Raw genomic sequence first — 18,534 nt, forward strand, 5'->3', positions numbered from 1 at the left:
TCTCTGGTCGTCGTTCTTGGCAGCAGGCTTCGTTCAAACCCGCTTCTGCACACCCAGACCGAAACCAGCCCGCGCGCCCGGCCCGTCCCCCTGCCCCGTCCCGGGCTCGCACCATGAACCTGCTGGGCCCAGCCGCCTGCGCGATGGGGTGGCATGGGAGACCAGGAAGGGCAACAGGGATCTGGGGCTCTCCACTGCTGCCCGAGGGCCAGGAGCAGCTGCAGGAAACCAGGAGCCCAGATACCCGTGCTCTTGCTCCATGCTGCCGCGCTCACCCAGGAGAACAATAGTCCACTGCTCAACGGGCAGAACTCGCGCCTGAAGGGAGCGCAAATACCTGTCCTGGTCAAGCTGGGAAAGGAGGGTCCGCTTAAACCTTGGAGAGCCCCTAATCCATGAAGAAATCACGGCCTTGTTAGTTGTCCATCCATCCTCTCACAGCCTCATCCAATACAGGGTCAGGACAGCTGGAGTCTATCAGCACTGTAGGCTACAGGGTACAGCCTGGACACACAGACACGCTCCAGACACACAGACAGGGTACAGCCTGGACACACACAGACACACAGACAGGGTACAGCCTGGACACACACGCACACCAGACACACAGACAGGGTACAGCCTGGACACACACGCACACCAGACACACAGACAGGGTACAGCCTGGACACACACGCACACCAGACACACAGACAGGGTACAGCCTGGACACACAGACACGCTCCAGACACAGAGACGGGGTACAGCCTGGACACACAGACACGCTCCAGACACAGAGACGAGGTACAGTCTGGACACACACACACACACCAGACACACAGACAGGGTACAGCCTGGACGGACACACACACACACCAGACACAGAGACAGGGTACAGCCTGGACACACACACACACACCAGACACAGAGACAGGGTACAGCCTGGACACACACACACACACACACCAGACACAGAGACAGGGTACAGCCTGGACACACACACACACCAGACACAGAGACAGGGTACAGCCTGGACACACACACACACACCAGACACAGAGACAGGGTACAGCCTGGACACACACACACACCAGACACAGAGACAGGGTACAGCCTGGACACACACACACACCAGACACAGAGACAGGGTACAGCCTGGACACACACACACACCAGACACAGAGACAGGGTACAGCCTGGACACACACACACACACACCAGACACAGAGACAGGGTACAGCCTGGACACACACACACACACACACCAGACACAGAGACAGGGTACAGCCTGGACACACACACACACACACCAGACACAGAGACAGGGTACAGCCTGGACACACACACACACACACCATGTCTCCGGACAGCGGGAGGACGCCGGAGCCCCCAGCAGAAGCACCACGCAGGCCCTGGGAGAACACGCCCGCCCCACACAGACAGACAGCAGCCCAGGGCCCCGGGGCTGGGAGGGAGCGGTGGCGCCCACCACACGCCCCTCTGGCAAAGCCACGAGCGCCCTTGACCCCCGGCACCGCACACGGGGGGGCGGAGGAGCAAGTGGGGAGCGAGTTCTCCGTGTCCCCCGCGGCCTCCTTTCAGACCGGAGGGCCAGAGCCGATCGGACGAGGCCCTCTCCCGTCCTCCCAGAGCCCGAGACAGCTGGAGACACGGCGCGGGCTCGAACCCGCCGCCGCACAGCCCGCGCCGCGCCAAGCGGGTTTCCCCAGAAAAACACCCGACTCCAGACGCGCTTTTTTTAAACCTCGTCTCTTTTTATTCTTTGTACATCGAGCACTTACAGGGAAAAAAAATATCCAAGAAAAAACAAAAAGTAAAGCTCCCCCACCCACCCTATCCCCCAAAAAATGATTCATACTAAATATTAAAAAATAAAAATATTAAAACAGTCATTTTTCTTAATAAAGATTAAATCTCCATCCTCTCCTCTATACAGGCCACACAGGAGCAGAGGGGGGAAGGAGGAGACTGTACAGGGAGGCGTCTCTCAAGACCGCCAGTCTCGGAGCCACAGCCGCCCAGGAGAGAGGAGACTGTACAGGGAGGCGTCTCCCAAGACCGCCAGTCTCGGAGCCACAGCCGCCCAGGAGAGAGGAGACTGTACAGGGAGGCGTCTCCCAAGACCGCCAGTCTCGGAGCCACAGCCGCCCAGGAGAGAGGAGACTGTACAGGGAGGCGTCTCTCAAGACCGCCAGTCTCGGAGCCACAGCCGCCCAGGAGAGAGGAGACTGTACAGGGAGGCGTCTCTCAAGACCGCCAGTCTCGGAGCCCGTTAGAGAGGCAGAGGGGACACTTCGAAATCCACCCAGTGATTCAGGCAGCGCAACACTTTCTCCAGAGTAAAGTATGTGTCTAAGTCACAACTTCGTGGGGAAAACGAACCCCTCCCCACGGGACAGCCTGCCTTCTTCGGAACCAAGGCAGAGCGCGCACCCGAGGGGGTGCGACACTCAAAACAGTCCCCCTAGAAACGAGGGTACCAGCCTGCCCCCCGCACACTGGGGCTCGGGGCCGATGGGCATCTCGTCGCAAAGCCGGGCCAACCCACAACAAACCCCAAGCGCCCTCCCCTCCGTCTCTCGGAAAAGGAACAGAAACCCCAAGACTGGGAAAAAGCGAGGAGGACTGTGCGTGCGGAGAGCGGGGGAGAAGGCGGATCGGCGCCGAGGCTGCGCCCGGGCAAGCAGGAAGCGCCTCTGGCCCGAGATCTCCCGGCTCTCTCTGGGGATTCGGGCAGGGGGGGGGGGAGAGAGAGAGAGCAGAGCCCGGTCCTCCCGGGGAGGCTGAGAACTGCGCGCCGAGAGAGTGATATCCCATGATGCCGTGTGGCTGCCGAGCGCTGGACAAGGGGAGAGGGGGAAGAGGGGGAACGGTCGACTCTCACGCTCAGGGGCGGCTCCTACCCTCCCGGGTACGCCCTCTCTGCAGCGGAGGGCGCCTGCGATTCGGGGAGCCGATGGGAGATCACTGTGCGCTCCGAATCCAGACGGGCCGACCCGGCGGGCCCGCGCCTCCCGTCGCTCTCGGCCCCTCGCCCGGCGGGCCTCAGCGCCGCCTCTCCCGGCCGGGGGGGTTACTGCGGCTCCGAGACCGCCTGCTGCCCCCCGGCGCCCCCGCGGGCGTGCCCCCGGCCTTGGCGTCGCCCCCGCCGCTGCGCCGGTACCCGTCTCTCCTCTTGTCGCCCTCCCGCTCGCGCCCCCTGTCCCGGTCCCTGTCCCGCTCCCTGTCCCTGTCCCGCTCCCCCTCGGCTGCCGCCGCCCCTGTCCCCGCCCCCGGCCGGCTGGCTGGCCCCGCCCCGGCCCCGCCCACGGCCGCCCCCTCCTTCTCCCGGCCCTTCACTCGCTCCCGCCTCTCCTCCTCCCGCCGCCGGTCCTCCTCCTCCTGCTGCTCCCGGCGCCGCTTCTCCCGCTCCTTCATCCTCTCGGCGCGCTCCACGCCCCTCTGCACCGCCTGCAACACAGACACAGTCAACACACTGACCGCACGTCTACTGCCCTGCATAATAATAACACTGTGTGTGATCTCCTGTCCCAGCCTGAGGAACAGACAGTGAGCCTGTCTCTCAATAATAATAATACAGTGTGTGATCTCCTGTCACAGCCTGAGGAACAGACAGTGAGCCTGTCTCTCAATAATAATAATACAGTGTGTGATCTCCTGTCACAGCCTGAGGAACAGACAGTGAGCCTGTCTCTCAATAATAATAATACAGTGTGTGATCTCCTGTCACAGCCTGAGGAACAGACAGTGAGCCTGTCTCTCAATAATAATAATACAGTGTGTGATCTCCTGTCACAGCCTGAGGAACAGACAGTGAGCCCGTCTCTCAATAATAATAATACAGTGTGTGATCTCCTGTCACAGCCTGAGGAACAGACAGTGAGCCTGTCTCTCAATAATAATAATACAGTGTGTGATCTCCTGTCCCAGCCTGAGGAACAGACAGTGAGCCTGTCTCTCAATAATAATAATACAGTGTGTGATCTCCTGTCACAGCCTGAGGAACAGACAGTGAGCCTGTCTCTCAATAATAATAATACAGTGTGTGATCTCCTGTCACAGCCTGAGGAACAGACAGTGAGCCTGTCTCTCAATAATAATAATACAGTGTGTGATCTCCTGTCACAGCCTGAGGAACAGACAGTGAGCCTGTCTCTCAATAATAATAATACAGTGTGTGATCTCCTGTCACAGCCTGAGGAACAGACAGTGAGCCTGTCTCTCAATAATAATAATACAGCGTGTGATCTCCTGTCACAGCCTGAGGAACAGACAGTGAGCCTGTCTCTCAATAATAATAATACAGTGTGTGATCTCCTGTCCCAGCCTGAGGAACAGACAGTGAGCCTGTCTCTCAATAATAATAATACAGTGTGTGATCTCCTGTCCCAGCCTGAGGAACAGTGAGCCTGTGTCTCGATAATAATAATAAAGTGTGTGATCTCCTGTCCCAGCCTGAGGAACAGTGAGCCTGTGTCTCGATAATAATAATACAGTGTGTGTCTCCTGTCAGCCTGAGGAACAGTGAGCCTGTGTCTCGATAATAATAATACAGTGTGTGATCTCCTGTCACAGCCTGAGGAACAGACAGTGAGCCTGTCTCTCAATAATAATAATACAGTGTGTGATCTCCTGTCAGCCTGAGGAACAGTGAGCCTGTGTCTCGATAATAATAATACAGTGTGTGATCTCCTGTCACAGCCTGAGGAACAGACAGTGAGCCTGTCTCTCAATAATAATAATACAGTGTGTGATCTCCTGTCACAGCCTGAGGAACAGACAGTGAGCCTGTCTCTCAATAATAATAATACAGTGTGTGATCTCCTGTCACAGCCTGAGGAACAGACAGTGAGCCTGTCTCTCAATAATAATAATACAGTGTGTGATCTCCTGTCACAGCCTGAGGAACAGACAGTGAGCCCGTCTCTCAATAATAATAATACAGTGTGTGATCTCCTGTCACAGCCTGAGGAACAGACAGTGAGCCTGTCTCTCAATAATAATAATACAGTGTGTGATCTCCTGTCCCAGCCTGAGGAACAGACAGTGAGCCTGTCTCTCAATAATAATAATACAGTGTGTGATCTCCTGTCACAGCCTGAGGAACAGACAGTGAGCCTGTCTCTCAATAATAATAATACAGTGTGTGATCTCCTGTCACAGCCTGAGGAACAGACAGTGAGCCTGTCTCTCAATAATAATAATACAGTGTGTGATCTCCTGTCACAGCCTGAGGAACAGACAGTGAGCCTGTCTCTCAATAATAATAATACAGTGTGTGATCTCCTGTCACAGCCTGAGGAACAGACAGTGAGCCTGTCTCTCAATAATAATAATACAGCGTGTGATCTCCTGTCACAGCCTGAGGAACAGACAGTGAGCCTGTCTCTCAATAATAATAATACAGTGTGTGATCTCCTGTCCCAGCCTGAGGAACAGACAGTGAGCCTGTCTCTCAATAATAATAATACAGTGTGTGATCTCCTGTCCCAGCCTGAGGAACAGTGAGCCTGTGTCTCGATAATAATAATAAAGTGTGTGATCTCCTGTCCCAGCCTGAGGAACAGTGAGCCTGTGTCTCGATAATAATAATACAGTGTGTGTCTCCTGTCAGCCTGAGGAACAGTGAGCCTGTGTCTCGATAATAATAATACAGTGTGTGATCTCCTGTCACAGCCTGAGGAACAGACAGTGAGCCTGTCTCTCAATAATAATAATACAGTGTGTGATCTCCTGTCAGCCTGAGGAACAGTGAGCCTGTGTCTCGATAATAATAATACAGTGTGTGATCTCCTGTCCCAGCCTGAGGAACAGACAGTGAGCCTGTCTCTCAATAATAATAATACAGCGTGTGATCTCCTGTCACAGCCTGAGGAACAGACAGTGAGCCTGTCTCTCAATAATAATAATACAGTGTGTGATCTCCTGTCACAGCCTGAGGAACAGACAGTGAGCCTGTCTCTCAATAATAATAATACAGCGTGTGATCTCCTGTCACAGCCTGAGGAACAGACAGTGAGCCTGTCTCTCAATAATAATAATACAGCGTGTGATCTCCTGTCACAGCCTGAGGAACAGACAGTGAGCCTGTCTCTCAATAATAATACAGTGTGTGATCTCCTGTCCCAGCCTGAGGAACAGACAGTGAGCCTGTCTCTCAATAATAATAATACAGTGTGTGATCTCCTGTCACAGCCTGAGGAACAGACAGTGAGCCTGTCTCTCAATAATAATAATACAGCGTGTGATCTCCTGTCACAGCCTGAGGAACAGACAGTGAGCCTGTCTCTCAATAATAATAATACAGTGTGTGATCTCCTGTCACAGCCTGAGGAACAGTGAGCCTGTCTCTCAATAATAATAATACAGCGTGTGATCTCCTGTCACAGCCTGAGGAACAGACAGTGAGCCTGTCTCTCAATAATAATAATACAGTGTGTGATCTCCTGTCACAGCCTGAGGAACAGACAGTGAGCCTGTCTCTCAATAATAATAATACAGCGTGTGATCTCCTGTCACAGCCTGAGGAACAGACAGTGAGCCTGTCTCTCAATAATAATAATACAGTGTGTGATCTCCTGTCACAGCCTGAGGAACAGACAGTGAGCCTGTCTCTCAATAATAATAATACAGCGTGTGATCTCCTGTCACAGCCTGAGGAACAGACAGTGAGCCTGTCTCTCAATAATAATAATACAGTGTGTGATCTCCTGTCACAGCCTGAGGAACAGACAGTGAGCCTGTCTCTCAATAATAATAATACAGCGTGTGATCTCCTGTCACAGCCTGAGGAACAGACAGTGAGCCTGTCTCTCAATAATAATAATACAGTGTGTGATCTCCTGTCACAGCCTGAGGAACAGACAGTGAGCCTGTCTCTCAATAATAATAATACAGTGTGTGATCTCCTGTCACAGCCTGAGGAACAGACAGTGAGCCTGTCTCTCAATAATAATAATACAGTGTGTGTCTCCTGTTTCGGCACTCACCTGCTCGTCGGTGAGGGGCAGCCAGTAGATGCAGGGAGCTGCCTTCGTTTTGCAGAAGAGGTCATCCAGCAGTTTGGCGGGAGGCTCCTCTGGGGCTTTCTCTGCACGGCCACACAGAAACACTGTTAGGAGACGTTAGGAGAGGGCGCAGGGCAGACAGCGGGAGGCGCCGCGGTGCCAAGGCGCAGGGCAGACAGCGGGACAATGCACTAAAGCTCGCCGTTACCTTTCTTGTCGGTCTTCTTCTCCTTGCTCTTCCCCCTCTCCTTCCGCCTCCTCTCTCGCTCCCGGGACCGCGAGCGCCGGGCGCCCTCCCTGTCCTCCGGCAGCTTGCCGAAGTCCCGGACCTTGTCCCGGTCCCACTCCCTCTCCGCCCTCGTCCTCTCTCGCCGCTCCATCTCCCTCTCCCGCTCGGCCCACTGGTCCCTCACGCCGCCCCGCTCCCTGTCGCGCTCCCGCTCCCTGTCCGGCAGCAGGGATGGGGGCAGCCCGCCCCTGCCCGGCGCCAGGGGGCCCAGGGGTCCCAGGGGTCCCCCGGGAGCCCCGGAGCTCCGATCCTCCTCCCCCGGCCGCTGGCCCTCAGAGCTGCGGTCCGGCACCAGCAGCCCGCGGTGGAAATCCAGCTGTGGGAGAACAGGACAGGAGGTGAGAGAGGGAGAGGGCAGGAGAGAGACAGAGAGAGAGAGGGAGACGGCAGGAGAGAGACAGAGAGGGAGAGAGAGAGGGAGAGGGCAGGAGAGAGACAGAGAGGGAGAGAGAGAGGGAGAGGGCAGGAGAGAGAGGGGGAGGGCAGGAGAGAGAGGAAGAGAGGGAGAGGGAGGGCAGGAGGGAGAGAGAGGGAGGGAGGGCAGAAGAGAGGCAGGGCAGGAGAGAGGGAGGGCAGGAGAGAGAGGAAGAGAGGGAGAGGGAGGGCAGGAGGGAGAGAGAGGGAGGGAGGGCAGAAGAGAGGCAGGGCAGGAGAGAGGGAGGGCAGGAGGGAGAGATGACAAACGACAGCGTGTGGAAGGTGAGGGTTATAAACTCTCCAAGACAAGACGGCCGGAGAGGAGAGGAGAGGAGAGGCCTCAAACCCAGCACCACGAGCCTGGAGACTCACCTCGTCCTGTTCGCTGAAGTCCACGCTCAGGAACTTGGGGTTACTCTGAGGCCACTTCACCCCGTGAAGGGCACTGCGAGTGGCCACGGCCTCCTCCGTGCTGGAGTACTGGTGCAGAGACAGACAGGTTACCACCAGAGAGAGAGCCAGACAGCACAGCAGTCAGAGAGACAGGTTACCACCAGAGAGAGAGCCCAGACAGGTTAACACCGACACACAGAGAGCAGTCAGAGAGACAGGTTAACACCGACACACAGAGAGCAGTCAGAGAGACAGGTTAACACCGACACACAGAGAGACCAGAGAGCAGTCAGAGACAGGGTAACACCGACACACAGAGAGACCAGAGAGCAGTCAGAGAGACAGGGTAACACCGACACACAGAGAGCAGTCAGAGAGACAGGTTAACACCGACACACAGAGAGACCAGAGAGCAGTCAGAGAGACAGGTTAACACCGACACACAGAGAGCAGTCAGAGAGACAGGTTAACACCGACACACAGAGAGACCAGAGAGCAGTCAGAGACAGGGTAACACCGACACACAGAGAGACCAGAGAGCAGTCAGAGAGACAGGTTAACACCGACACACAGAGAGACCAGAGAGCAGTCAGAGAGACAGGTTAACACCGACACACAGAGAGCAGTCAGAGAGACAGGTTAACACCGACACACAGAGAGACCAGAGAGCAGTCAGAGACAGGGTAACACCGACACACAGAGAGCAGTCAGAGAGACAGGTTAACACCGACACACAGAGAGACCAGAGAGCAGTCAGAGAGACAGGATAACACCGACACACAGAGAGCAGTCAGAGAGACAGGATAACACCGACACACAGAGAGACCAGAGAGCAGTCAGAGACAGGGTAACACCGACACACAGAGAGACCAGAGAGCAGTCAGAGAGACAGGTTAACACCGACACACAGAGAGACCAGAGAGCAGTCAGAGAGACAGGTTAACACCGACACACAGAGAGCAGTCAGAGAGACAGGTTAACACCGACACACAGAGAGACCAGAGAGCAGTCAGAGACAGGGTAACACCGACACACAGAGAGCAGTCAGAGAGACAGGTTAACACCGACACACAGAGAGACCAGAGAGCAGTCAGAGAGACAGGATAACACCGACACACAGAGAGCAGTCAGAGAGACAGGATAACACCGACACACAGAGAGACCAGAGAGCAGTCAGAGACAGGGTAACACCGACACACAGAGAGACCAGAGAGCAGTCAGAGAGACAGGTTAACACCGACACACAGAGAGCAGTCAGAGAGACAGGTTAACACCGACACACAGAGAGCAGTCAGAGAGACAGGTTAACACCGACACACAGAGAGCAGTCAGAGAGACAGGTTAACACCGACACACAGAGAGACCAGAGAGCAGTCAGAGACAGGGTAACACCGACACACAGAGAGACCAGAGAGCAGTCAGAGAGACAGGGTAACACCGACACACAGAGAGCAGTCAGAGACAGGGTAACACCGACACACAGAGAGACCAGAGAGCAGTCAGAGACAGGGTAACACCGACACACAGAGAGCAGTCAGAGAGACAGGTTAACACCGACACACAGAGAGACCAGAGAGCAGTCAGAGAGACAGGGTAACACCGACACACAGAGAGCAGTCAGAGAGACAGGATAACACCGACACACAGAGAGCAGTCAGAGAGACAGGATAACACCGACACACAGAGAGCAGTCAGAGAGACAGGTTAACACCGACACACAGAGAGACCAGAGAGCAGTCAGAGACAGGGTAACACCGACACACAGAGAGACCAGAGAGCAGTCAGAGACAGGGTAACACTGACACACAGAGAGACCAGAGAGCAGTCAGAGACAGGGTAACACCGACACACAGAGAGACCAGAGAGCAGTCAGAGACAGGGTAACACTGACACACAGAGAGACCAGAGAGCAGTCAGAGACAGGGTAACACCGACACACAGAGAGACCAGAGAGCAGTCAGAGACAGGGTAACACCGACACACAGAGAGACCAGAGAGCAGTCAGAGACAGGGTAACACCGACACACAGAGAGACCAGAGAGCAGTCAGAGACAGGGTAACACCGACACACAGAGAGACCAGAGAGCAGTCAGAGAGACAGGGTAACACCGACACACAGAGAGCAGTCAGAGAGACAGGTAAACACCGACACACAGAGAGCAGTCAGAGAGACAGGTAAACACCGACACACAGAGAGCAGTCAGAGAGACAGGTTAACACCGACACACAGAGAGCAGTCAGAGAGACAGGTTAACACCGACACACAGAGAGCAGTCAGAGAGACAGGTTAACACCGACACACAGAGAGAGAGACCAGAGAGCAGTCAGAGACAGGGTAACACCGACACACAGAGAGAGAGAGACAGGTTACCACCCACAGAGAGAGACAGGACAGCAGAGGGAGTGGGAGAGACCCTACCGTGACGTAACAGTGGGACTTGATCTTGTCGATCCAGAAGCCCTCCTCGATCACGGTGCCGGTCCGGTTCAGCAGCTCCTTCAGCTGGCCCAGCGTGAACGGCCGAACCTGGGAGCACAAACACACACACAGGGGTGAGGGGTGAGGGGCAGCACCCCACAAACACCCTACCGTCAGACTGCACCCCCCTGCAGCAGCAGCGCCGCACCCCGACCCGGAGGCTCACCAGGTTGCAGATGTGGACGATGCAAGAGACCTTCCCCCGAGGTGGAGAGGGCTGCTTGGATGTGCGGACTGGGTCATCAATAGTGATGGACACTCCACTCTTCTGCTGACTGATGGAGCGACGCACCAGAGTGTCGCTGGGTGTGACTGAGAGTCAGAGAGAGAGGGGTTCATATAGACACACTGACTGGACACTCCAGTACATTAACACTGCACTGAGAGAGAGGGGTTCATACAGACACACTGACTGGACACTCCAGTACATTAACACTGCACTGAGAGAGAGGGGTTCATACAGACACACTGACTGACTGGACACTCCAGTACATTAACACTGCACTGAGAGAGAGGGGTTCATACAGACACACTGACTGACTGGACACTCCAGTACATTAACACTGCACTGAGAGAGAGGGGTTCATACAGACACACTGACTGACTGGACACTCCAGTACATTAACACTGCACTGAGAGAGAGGGGTTCATACAGACACACTGACTGACTGGACACTCCAGTCCATTAACACTGCACTGAGAGAGAGGGGTTCATACAGACACACTGACTGACTGGACACTCCAGTACATTAACACTGCACTGAGAGAGAGGGGTTCATACAGACACACTGACTGGACACTCCAGTACATTAACACTGCACTGAGAGAGAGGGGTTCATACAGACACACTGACTGACTGGACACTCCAGTACATTAACACTGCACTGAGAGAGAGGGTTCATACAGACACACTGACTGGACACTCCAGTACATTAACACTGCACTGAGAGAGAGGGGTTCATACAGACACACTGACTGACTGGACACTCCAGTACATTAACACTGCACTGAGAGAGAGGGGTTCATACAGACACACTGACTGACTGGACACTCCAGTACATTAACACTGCACTGAGAGAGAGGGGTTCATACAGACACACTGACTGACTGGACACTCCAGTACATTAACACTGCACTGAGAGAGAGGGGTTCATACAGACACACTGACTGGACACTCCAGTACATGAACACTGCACTGAGAGAGAGGGGTTCATACAGACAAGTAGCACATTTGACCTGAAGCAATCACCTTTGTTAACTTCCACCTCCATGACAACGGGAGGCTGCGTTTCCATGGCGACCTCAGGGGGGGTGTCCTTCCTCTCATCCTCGGCCCCCTTCTCTGGCTCCTCTTCCTCCTCGGGCGCCGGGTCCTTCTGGCCGTTCTCGCGGCTCTCCGCGGGGACCACCTGAGGCGGAGAGAGAGCGGGCCGGGGCGCCTGGTCACACACCGAGGCGCCGGCGGGGCGTGACACCGGGGTGAGCGCGCGGGCGGCGGGGCGCACCTGGGTGACTGTGCGCCGGATCTTCAGGCCCCGGTCCAGGCCGGCCTCGCCGCGCTCCGCCCCTCGCTCGCCCGCCTCGTCGCCCGACAGCCGGCCCTCGTCCGGGTGCAGCTCCACCACCGCCTCCTGCCCACCTGGGCCCGCCGCCGGCTTGATGTCCGGGATCAGCGACTGGAAGACACCGGTCAGTCAGGACACAGCAGGCAGACAAGACAGGCAGACAGACAGGCAGGGCCCTGGGCTCCTGGGTCAGCTGTGCTGGACAGGCAAACAGGCAGACAGACAGGGCCCTGGGCTCCTGGGTCAGCTGTGCTGGACAGACAGACAGGGCCCTGGGCTCCTGGGTCAGCTGTGCTGGACAGACAGACAGGGCCCTGGGCTCCTGGGTCAGCTGTGCTGGACAGGCAGACAGGCAGACAGACAGGGCCCTGGGCTCCTGGGTCAGCTGTGCTGGACAGGCCGACAGACAGGGCCCTGGGCTCCTGGGTCAGCTGTGCTGGACAGGCAGACAGGCAGGGCCCTGGGCTCCTGGGTCAGCTGTGCTGGACAGGCCGACAGGCAGTCAGGGCCCTGGGCTCCTGGGTCAGCTGTGCTGGACAGGCCGACAGGCAGTCAGGGCCCTGGGCTCCTGGGTCAGCTGTGCTGGACAGGCCGACAGGCAGTCAGGGCCCTGGGCTCCTGGGTCAGCTGTGCTGGACAGGCCGACAGGCAGTCAGGGCCCTGGGCTCCTGGGTCAGCTGTGCTGGACAGGCCGACAGGCAGTCAGGGCCCTGGGCTCCTGGGTCAGCTGTGCTGGACAGGCCGACAGGCAGTCAGGGCCCTGGGCTCCTGGGTCAGCTGTGCTGGACAGGCCGACAGGCAGTCAGGGCCCTGGGCTCCTGGGTCAGCTGTGCTGGACAGGCCGACAGGCAGTCAGGGCCCTGGGCTCCTGGGTCAGCTGTGCTGGACAGGCAGACAGGCAGTCAGGTCAACTCTCTCACCTTCAGCGACTCGGTGGTGATGCTAATGGACGGCTTCTTGGCCGTGACGGCGGTGCTGGAGCCCCAGCGTCTCTTCCTTCCTGGCTGTCCCCCAGCTTCAACCTCGACACCCACTCCTGCACCCCCTCCTCCTCCAGACACCCCTGCATTGGCTGGGGCTCCCCCTGGACTGGGCTTACTGGCTGCTGAAACACAGAGGGGTCAATACAGACACACTGACTGACTGGACACTCCAGTACATTAACACTGCACTGAGAGAGAGGGGTTCATACAGACACACTGACTGACTGGACACTCCAGTACATTAACACTGCACTGAGAGAGAGGGGTTCATACAGACACACTGACTGGACACTCCAGTACATTAACACTGCACTGAGAGAGAGGGGTTCATACAGACACACTGACTGACTGGACACTCCAGTACATTAACACTGCACTGAGAGAGAGGGGTTCATACAGACACACTGACTGACTGGACACTCCAGTACATTAACACTGCACTGAGAGAGAGGGGTTCATACAGACACACTGACTGACTGGACACTCCAGTACATGAACACTGCAGTGGAAAGGAGAGAGGCACAGGCTGGACTGTCATACTCACAGGACAGGGAGATCTTGCGCGTGGCGAAAGCTTTGGCCGAGGAGTTCTGGAAGAGAAAGAGAGAGAATACAAGTCCCCAGGGCAGGGGAGAGGTGAGAGAGACAGAGAGCAGGCGAACGGAGAGGGGGGACAGACAGAGGGGGAGAGGGAGGGGGGGAGAGGGTTACAGCCATCAATCAACAGAAGAAGGAGATGGAGAGGTGAGGGGATGGAGGGGGGGGGGCGGGAGAGACCTAGCAGACCTGGCCGACCGTTCCCCAGGCAATTCCGACCCACAATGCCCTGCGGAGGGCGCAGGAGGGCAGGGGAGCAGGGGGAGGAGACCCCACAGCCCCCCGGCCTCCCAGCTCAGACAGAAGGCCACTGCAGGACTTGGGATGTCCGTGCGTGGGTGGGGGACGGGGACGGGGACAGGGACAGGGACAGGGGACAGCCCAGGCCACAGGCCCTGCTCGTCTCCCTGCAGGAAGGGGGCAGAGCGAGCGAGCGCGCCGGCGAAGGCGGGGGAGAGGCCTGGCCCGGTCTGCCGCGTGTCTGACCGCGCAGGACAAACACAGGAGGAAACTATCAGCCCCGTGCAGTCTCTGACGGAGCTGCAGTTTCGGAAGCAGGATGGGGGGAGGAGGAGGAGGAGGAGCGGGATCTCGCGGTGTTAAAAACAGGGCCTGCGGGTAATTATACGCCACAGGCGGCCGCGGAGCGCTGCGAGACAACATGGAAATCTACACAGGCATCTGCATTTGGAGGTTTCAGAGCTAATCTACCAATTAAATTCAAACTGCAGTATCCAAAATACATTTAAATAAAAGTAAGTCCATTACACATCTTAAACTGTAGTCAATGCCTCCTTTTTTGAGTTTTAAAAAACAAATGTCTCTGCAGACAATATTTAAGTATATTTAAAAAAAAACATATAAAACAAAGAAATGACAAGTGTTTCCTGGTACCATTGACACCTGATCTTCATTGGCTTGGCTATGGCCCAATCGCACGGCACTGTGTACTGTATCTAGGCAACAAGGGTCCAATCAGAGGTGGCGGAGGAGGAAGTGTGGGCGGGACTCAGTTTGACAGTGTGAAGCGGACTGGCCGGCTGACAGGAAGTGCCCCTGTTTGACTGTGGAGGGGGGGTGGGGCGCTGCAGTGTTCACTGGGGGGGTCTCCCTCCGGTCCCCAGACCCCAAACCCCAGTCCCCGAAGGCTGGTAGGGGCAGGGCTGTTCTTGTGAGTGTCCCAAGTCCTGAGCCCCCCTCTCGCCCTCCCCCTCCGCCAGGAGTCCTCGTCGAGTGTCTTTCAGCCTGGCCTCCAGGCCAGCAGCAGCTGGAGGGGCGCCGGTGCTGCGCGCGGGGGGGCAGGGGAGATCACACAAGTCCCCTGGGCTCTGAGCGCGTCTTCGGGCCCTGGTGGGGGGGGGCAGTTCTTCTGAGGCAGCCCTGCTCTCTCTCTCTGTCACACAGCCTCCCCCGGGGACTCAGGTGAGCGGGGGGTCTCGGCCGCTGTGTCCGCCCCCTGCCCCCTGTACCCCTCCTCTCTCCAGCAGCGAGCCGGCGGGCGACGCTGGGAAACCCTTTCCTCCAGGAGGCCCGCGGACCCGGCGAGCAGGGGCTGTGTGCGCGCGGGGCCGGGCCCAGGGGGGGGGGGAGCGGGACTTTGTAATCCTCCCGAGGCGACACGCCGACAGTCCGCTGGGTTCGAGCGCCGGAGAAAGTCCATCCTTCCCCTGCCCCCGGGAAACGGGGGGGGAGCAGGGGCGGCACTGCGGGCGCGGCAGTCCTGGGCTTTGTAATCCGGGCGGGGGCGACAGGGGCGGCCCCAGGGCCCCGTGGGGTCCGGCCCGCGAACGGCTGGGGTCAAGGGTCAAGAGTCAAGAGTCAGTCCTTCCCAGCGGCCCTTGGTGCACAATCCAGAGGGAAGCGATCCGCCGGCTTGAGGACAGACACTCAGTCCCGGGCGGCGACGCGTCGGCGCGGTCCCCCGCGCCCCTGGAGTCCGAGCGCAGAGCCCCCGGGAGGCCGCGGGGCAGGGGGAGGGGCCGCGGGCCGGCGGGCCCTTCCGGTGGACGTCTCCGAGGCCGGGCGGCGGGGCTTAGCTCGGGGCCGGGGGCAAAGCGCGCCAGGAGTGGCGGCAGGAGCAGCACGCAGGTGCCGTTAGGGGCAATGGAAGAGGCATGAGCACCTTTACAACAGAGCAATCAACGCCGGTTTAAACATGGAGGCCCTCCCAGCTCCCCTTGCAAAGACAACTCACAGTGGTTACACAGCAGACGCGGCGGCGGGGGGAGGGGCCCGGCCTGCGGGGGGGGGCGCCCTGCCGCCCCGGGTCCCCCCGGGCGGCCGCACCGCAGGGCAGGGCAGGGCAGGGCCTGACGCGGACAGCCAGCAGGCCCCGCCCTGACACCCAGTCCGCACGCCACCCGGAGGGAGGAGGGGAAGGCACGGCTACTCCCCAACACCCCCTTTCACCCCCCACCCCAGAGAACCCCAAAACCCCAGGCCAGACACCTCGACTGTGCTGCATGCCAGTGCGGGACAGGCCAAATCACAGGAGCACCCCACTCCTCCCACTGTCAGAGCCCTGGGGATCCCAAGTCCAAATACACTCCCACTTCATCACTAATCCTCATCACAGTCCAGTCAGTCCAGTCCAGCCTGGAGAGTCTCACCCTGCTCTGTCAGTGTCAGTGGAGTCTGATTATAATCTCAGTTAATCACTAATCAAGATCACAGTCCAGTCAGTCCAGTCCAGCCTGGAGAGTCTCACACTGCTCTGTCAGTGTCAGTGGAGTCTGATTATAATCTCAGTGAATCACTAATCAAGATCACAGTCCAGTCAGTCCAGTCCAGCCTGGAGAGTCTCACACTGCTCTGTCAGTGGAGTCTGATTATAATCTCAGTGAATCACTAATCAAGATCACAGTCCAGTCAGTCCAGTCCAGCCTGGAGTGTCTCACACTGCTCTGTCAGTGTCAGTGGAGTCTGATTATAATCTCAGTGAATCACTAATCAAGATCACAGTCCAGTCCAGCCTGGAGAGTCTCACACTGCTCTGTCAGTGTCAGTGGAGTCTGATTATAATCTCAGTGAATCACTTATCAAGATCACAGTCCAGTCAGTCCAGTCCAGCCTGGAGAGTCTCACACTGCTCTGTCAGTGTCAGTGGAGTCTGATTATAATCTCAGTGAATCACTAATCAAGATCACAGTCCAGTCAGTCCAGTCCAGCCTGGAGAGTCTCACACTGCTCTGTCAGTGTCAGTGGAGTCTGATTATAATCTCAGTTAATCACTAATCAAGATCACAGTCCAGTCAGTCCAGTCCAGCCTGGAGAGTCTCACACTGCTCTGTCAGTGTCAGTGGAGTCTGATTATAATCTCAGTGAATCACTAATCAAGATCACAGTCCAGTCAGTCCAGTCCAGCCTGGAGAGTCTCACACTGCTCTGTCAGTGTCAGTGGAGTCTGATTATAATCTCAGTGAATCACTAATCAAGATCACAGTCCAGTCAGTCCAGTCCAGCCTGGAGAGTCTCACACTGCTCTGTCAGTGTCAGTGGAGTCTGATTATAATCTCAGTGAATCACTAATCAAGATCACAGTCCAGTCAGTCCAGTCCAGCCTGGAGTGTCTCACACTGCTCTGTCAGTGTCAGTGGAGTGTGATTATAATCTCAGTGAATCACTAATCAAGATCACAGTCCAGTCAGTCCAGTCCAGCCTGGAGAGTCTCACACTGCTCTGTCAGTGTCAGTGGAGTCTGATTATAATCTCAGTGAATCACTAATCCTCATCACAGTCCAGTCAGTCCAGTCCAGCCTGGAGTGTCTCACACTGCTCTGTCAGTGTCAGTGGAGTCTGATTATAATCTCAGTGAATCACTAATCAAGATCACAGTCCAGTCAGTCCAGTCCAGCCTGGAGAGTCTCACACTGCTCTGTCAGTGTCAGTGGAGTCTGATTATAATCTCAGTGAATCACTAATCAAGATCACAGTCCAGTCAGTCCAGTCCAGCCTGGAGAGTCTCACACTGCTCTGTCAGTGTCAGTGGAGTCTGATTATAATCTCAGTGAATCACTAATCAAGATCACAGTCCAGTCCAGCCTGGAGAGTCTCACACTGCTCTGTCAGTGTCAGTGGAGTCTGATTATAATCTCAGTGAATCACTAATCAAGATCACAGTCCAGTCACTCCAGTCCAGCCTGGAGAGTCTCACACTGCTCTGTCAGTGTCAGTGGAGTCTGATTATAATCTCAGTTAGTAACTAATCAAGATCACAGTCCAGTCAGTCCAGTCCAGCCTGGAGAGTCTCACACTGCTCTGTCAGTGTCAGTGGAGTCTGATTATAATCTCAGTGAATCACTAATCAAGATCACAGTCCAGTCAGTCCATCCTCAGACTCAGGGATAACCTGAAAGTCAAGGTAACAGGCTGGTCTCAGTCAGGAAGCCCAGGAGAGAGAAATTAACAGAGGCTGGCAGGCTGGCCCAGTGATCTCCTCAGAGCACACAGACAATGTGAGAAGGAGAGTTTAACTCACCTACACCCAGACAGACACACAGCCAGCCTGGTGTATCAGTATTAGCATGGTAACTCATCACTGGAGCAGCAGGCCAGGACACCAGTCTACCAGAGCCCCCCTCTCATCCTCTCACAGCTCACAGCGATACCACTAATGTCAGTCAGACACTGGCTCAGACAGCTGTCAGTGTCAATGAGTCTGATTATAATCTCAGTGAATCACTATTCAAGATCACAGTCCAGTCCAGCCTGGAGAGTCTCACACTGCTCTGTCAGTGTCAGTGGAGTCTGATTATAATCTCAGTGAATCACTATTCAAGATCACAGTCCAGTCCAGCCTGGAGAG

General features: G+C 56.3%; 1 protein-coding gene and 1 non-coding gene across 3 annotated transcripts in view; both read right to left on the reverse strand.

Moving 5' to 3' along the window:
• Positions 1-1,733: 1,733 nt before the first annotated feature.
• The window catches only part of acin1b (apoptotic chromatin condensation inducer 1b), a 45,493-nt gene continuing 28,692 nt past the window's right edge, over positions 1,734-18,534 (reverse strand). The window contains exons 9-18 of one of the 2 annotated variants that reach the window (XM_088634273.1): positions 13,678-13,723; positions 13,071-13,252; positions 12,091-12,261; positions 11,835-11,994; positions 10,752-10,897; positions 10,526-10,633; positions 8,086-8,193; positions 7,216-7,612; positions 6,990-7,090; positions 1,734-3,450 (exon numbers count right to left, since the gene is read on the reverse strand). In XM_088634273.1, coding sequence (XP_088490399.1) covers positions 3,046-3,450; positions 6,990-7,090; positions 7,216-7,612; positions 8,086-8,193; positions 10,526-10,633; positions 10,752-10,897; positions 11,835-11,994; positions 12,091-12,261; positions 13,071-13,252; positions 13,678-13,723 — 1,824 coding nt within the window. In that variant the 3' untranslated portion in view covers positions 1,734-3,045. Of the gene's footprint in view, positions 3,451-6,989; positions 7,091-7,215; positions 7,613-8,085; positions 8,194-10,525; positions 10,634-10,751; positions 10,898-11,834; positions 11,995-12,090; positions 12,262-13,070; positions 13,256-13,677; positions 13,724-18,534 lie in introns of both variants that reach the window. The other variant, XM_088634272.1, reaches the window with a different exon arrangement.
• LOC148660369 (small nucleolar RNA U6-53/MBII-28) lies at positions 18,162-18,273 on the reverse strand. The gene has a single exon (XR_015939931.1). It is a non-coding gene; the product is annotated as a small nucleolar RNA U6-53/MBII-28 (small nucleolar RNA).

This window comes from Lepisosteus platostomus, chromosome 6, assembly GCF_059453375.1.
Source record: "Lepisosteus platostomus isolate fLepPlt1 chromosome 6, fLepPlt1.hap1, whole genome shotgun sequence".
In the NCBI taxonomy this organism is placed as follows: Eukaryota; Metazoa; Chordata; class Actinopteri; order Semionotiformes; family Lepisosteidae; genus Lepisosteus; species Lepisosteus platostomus.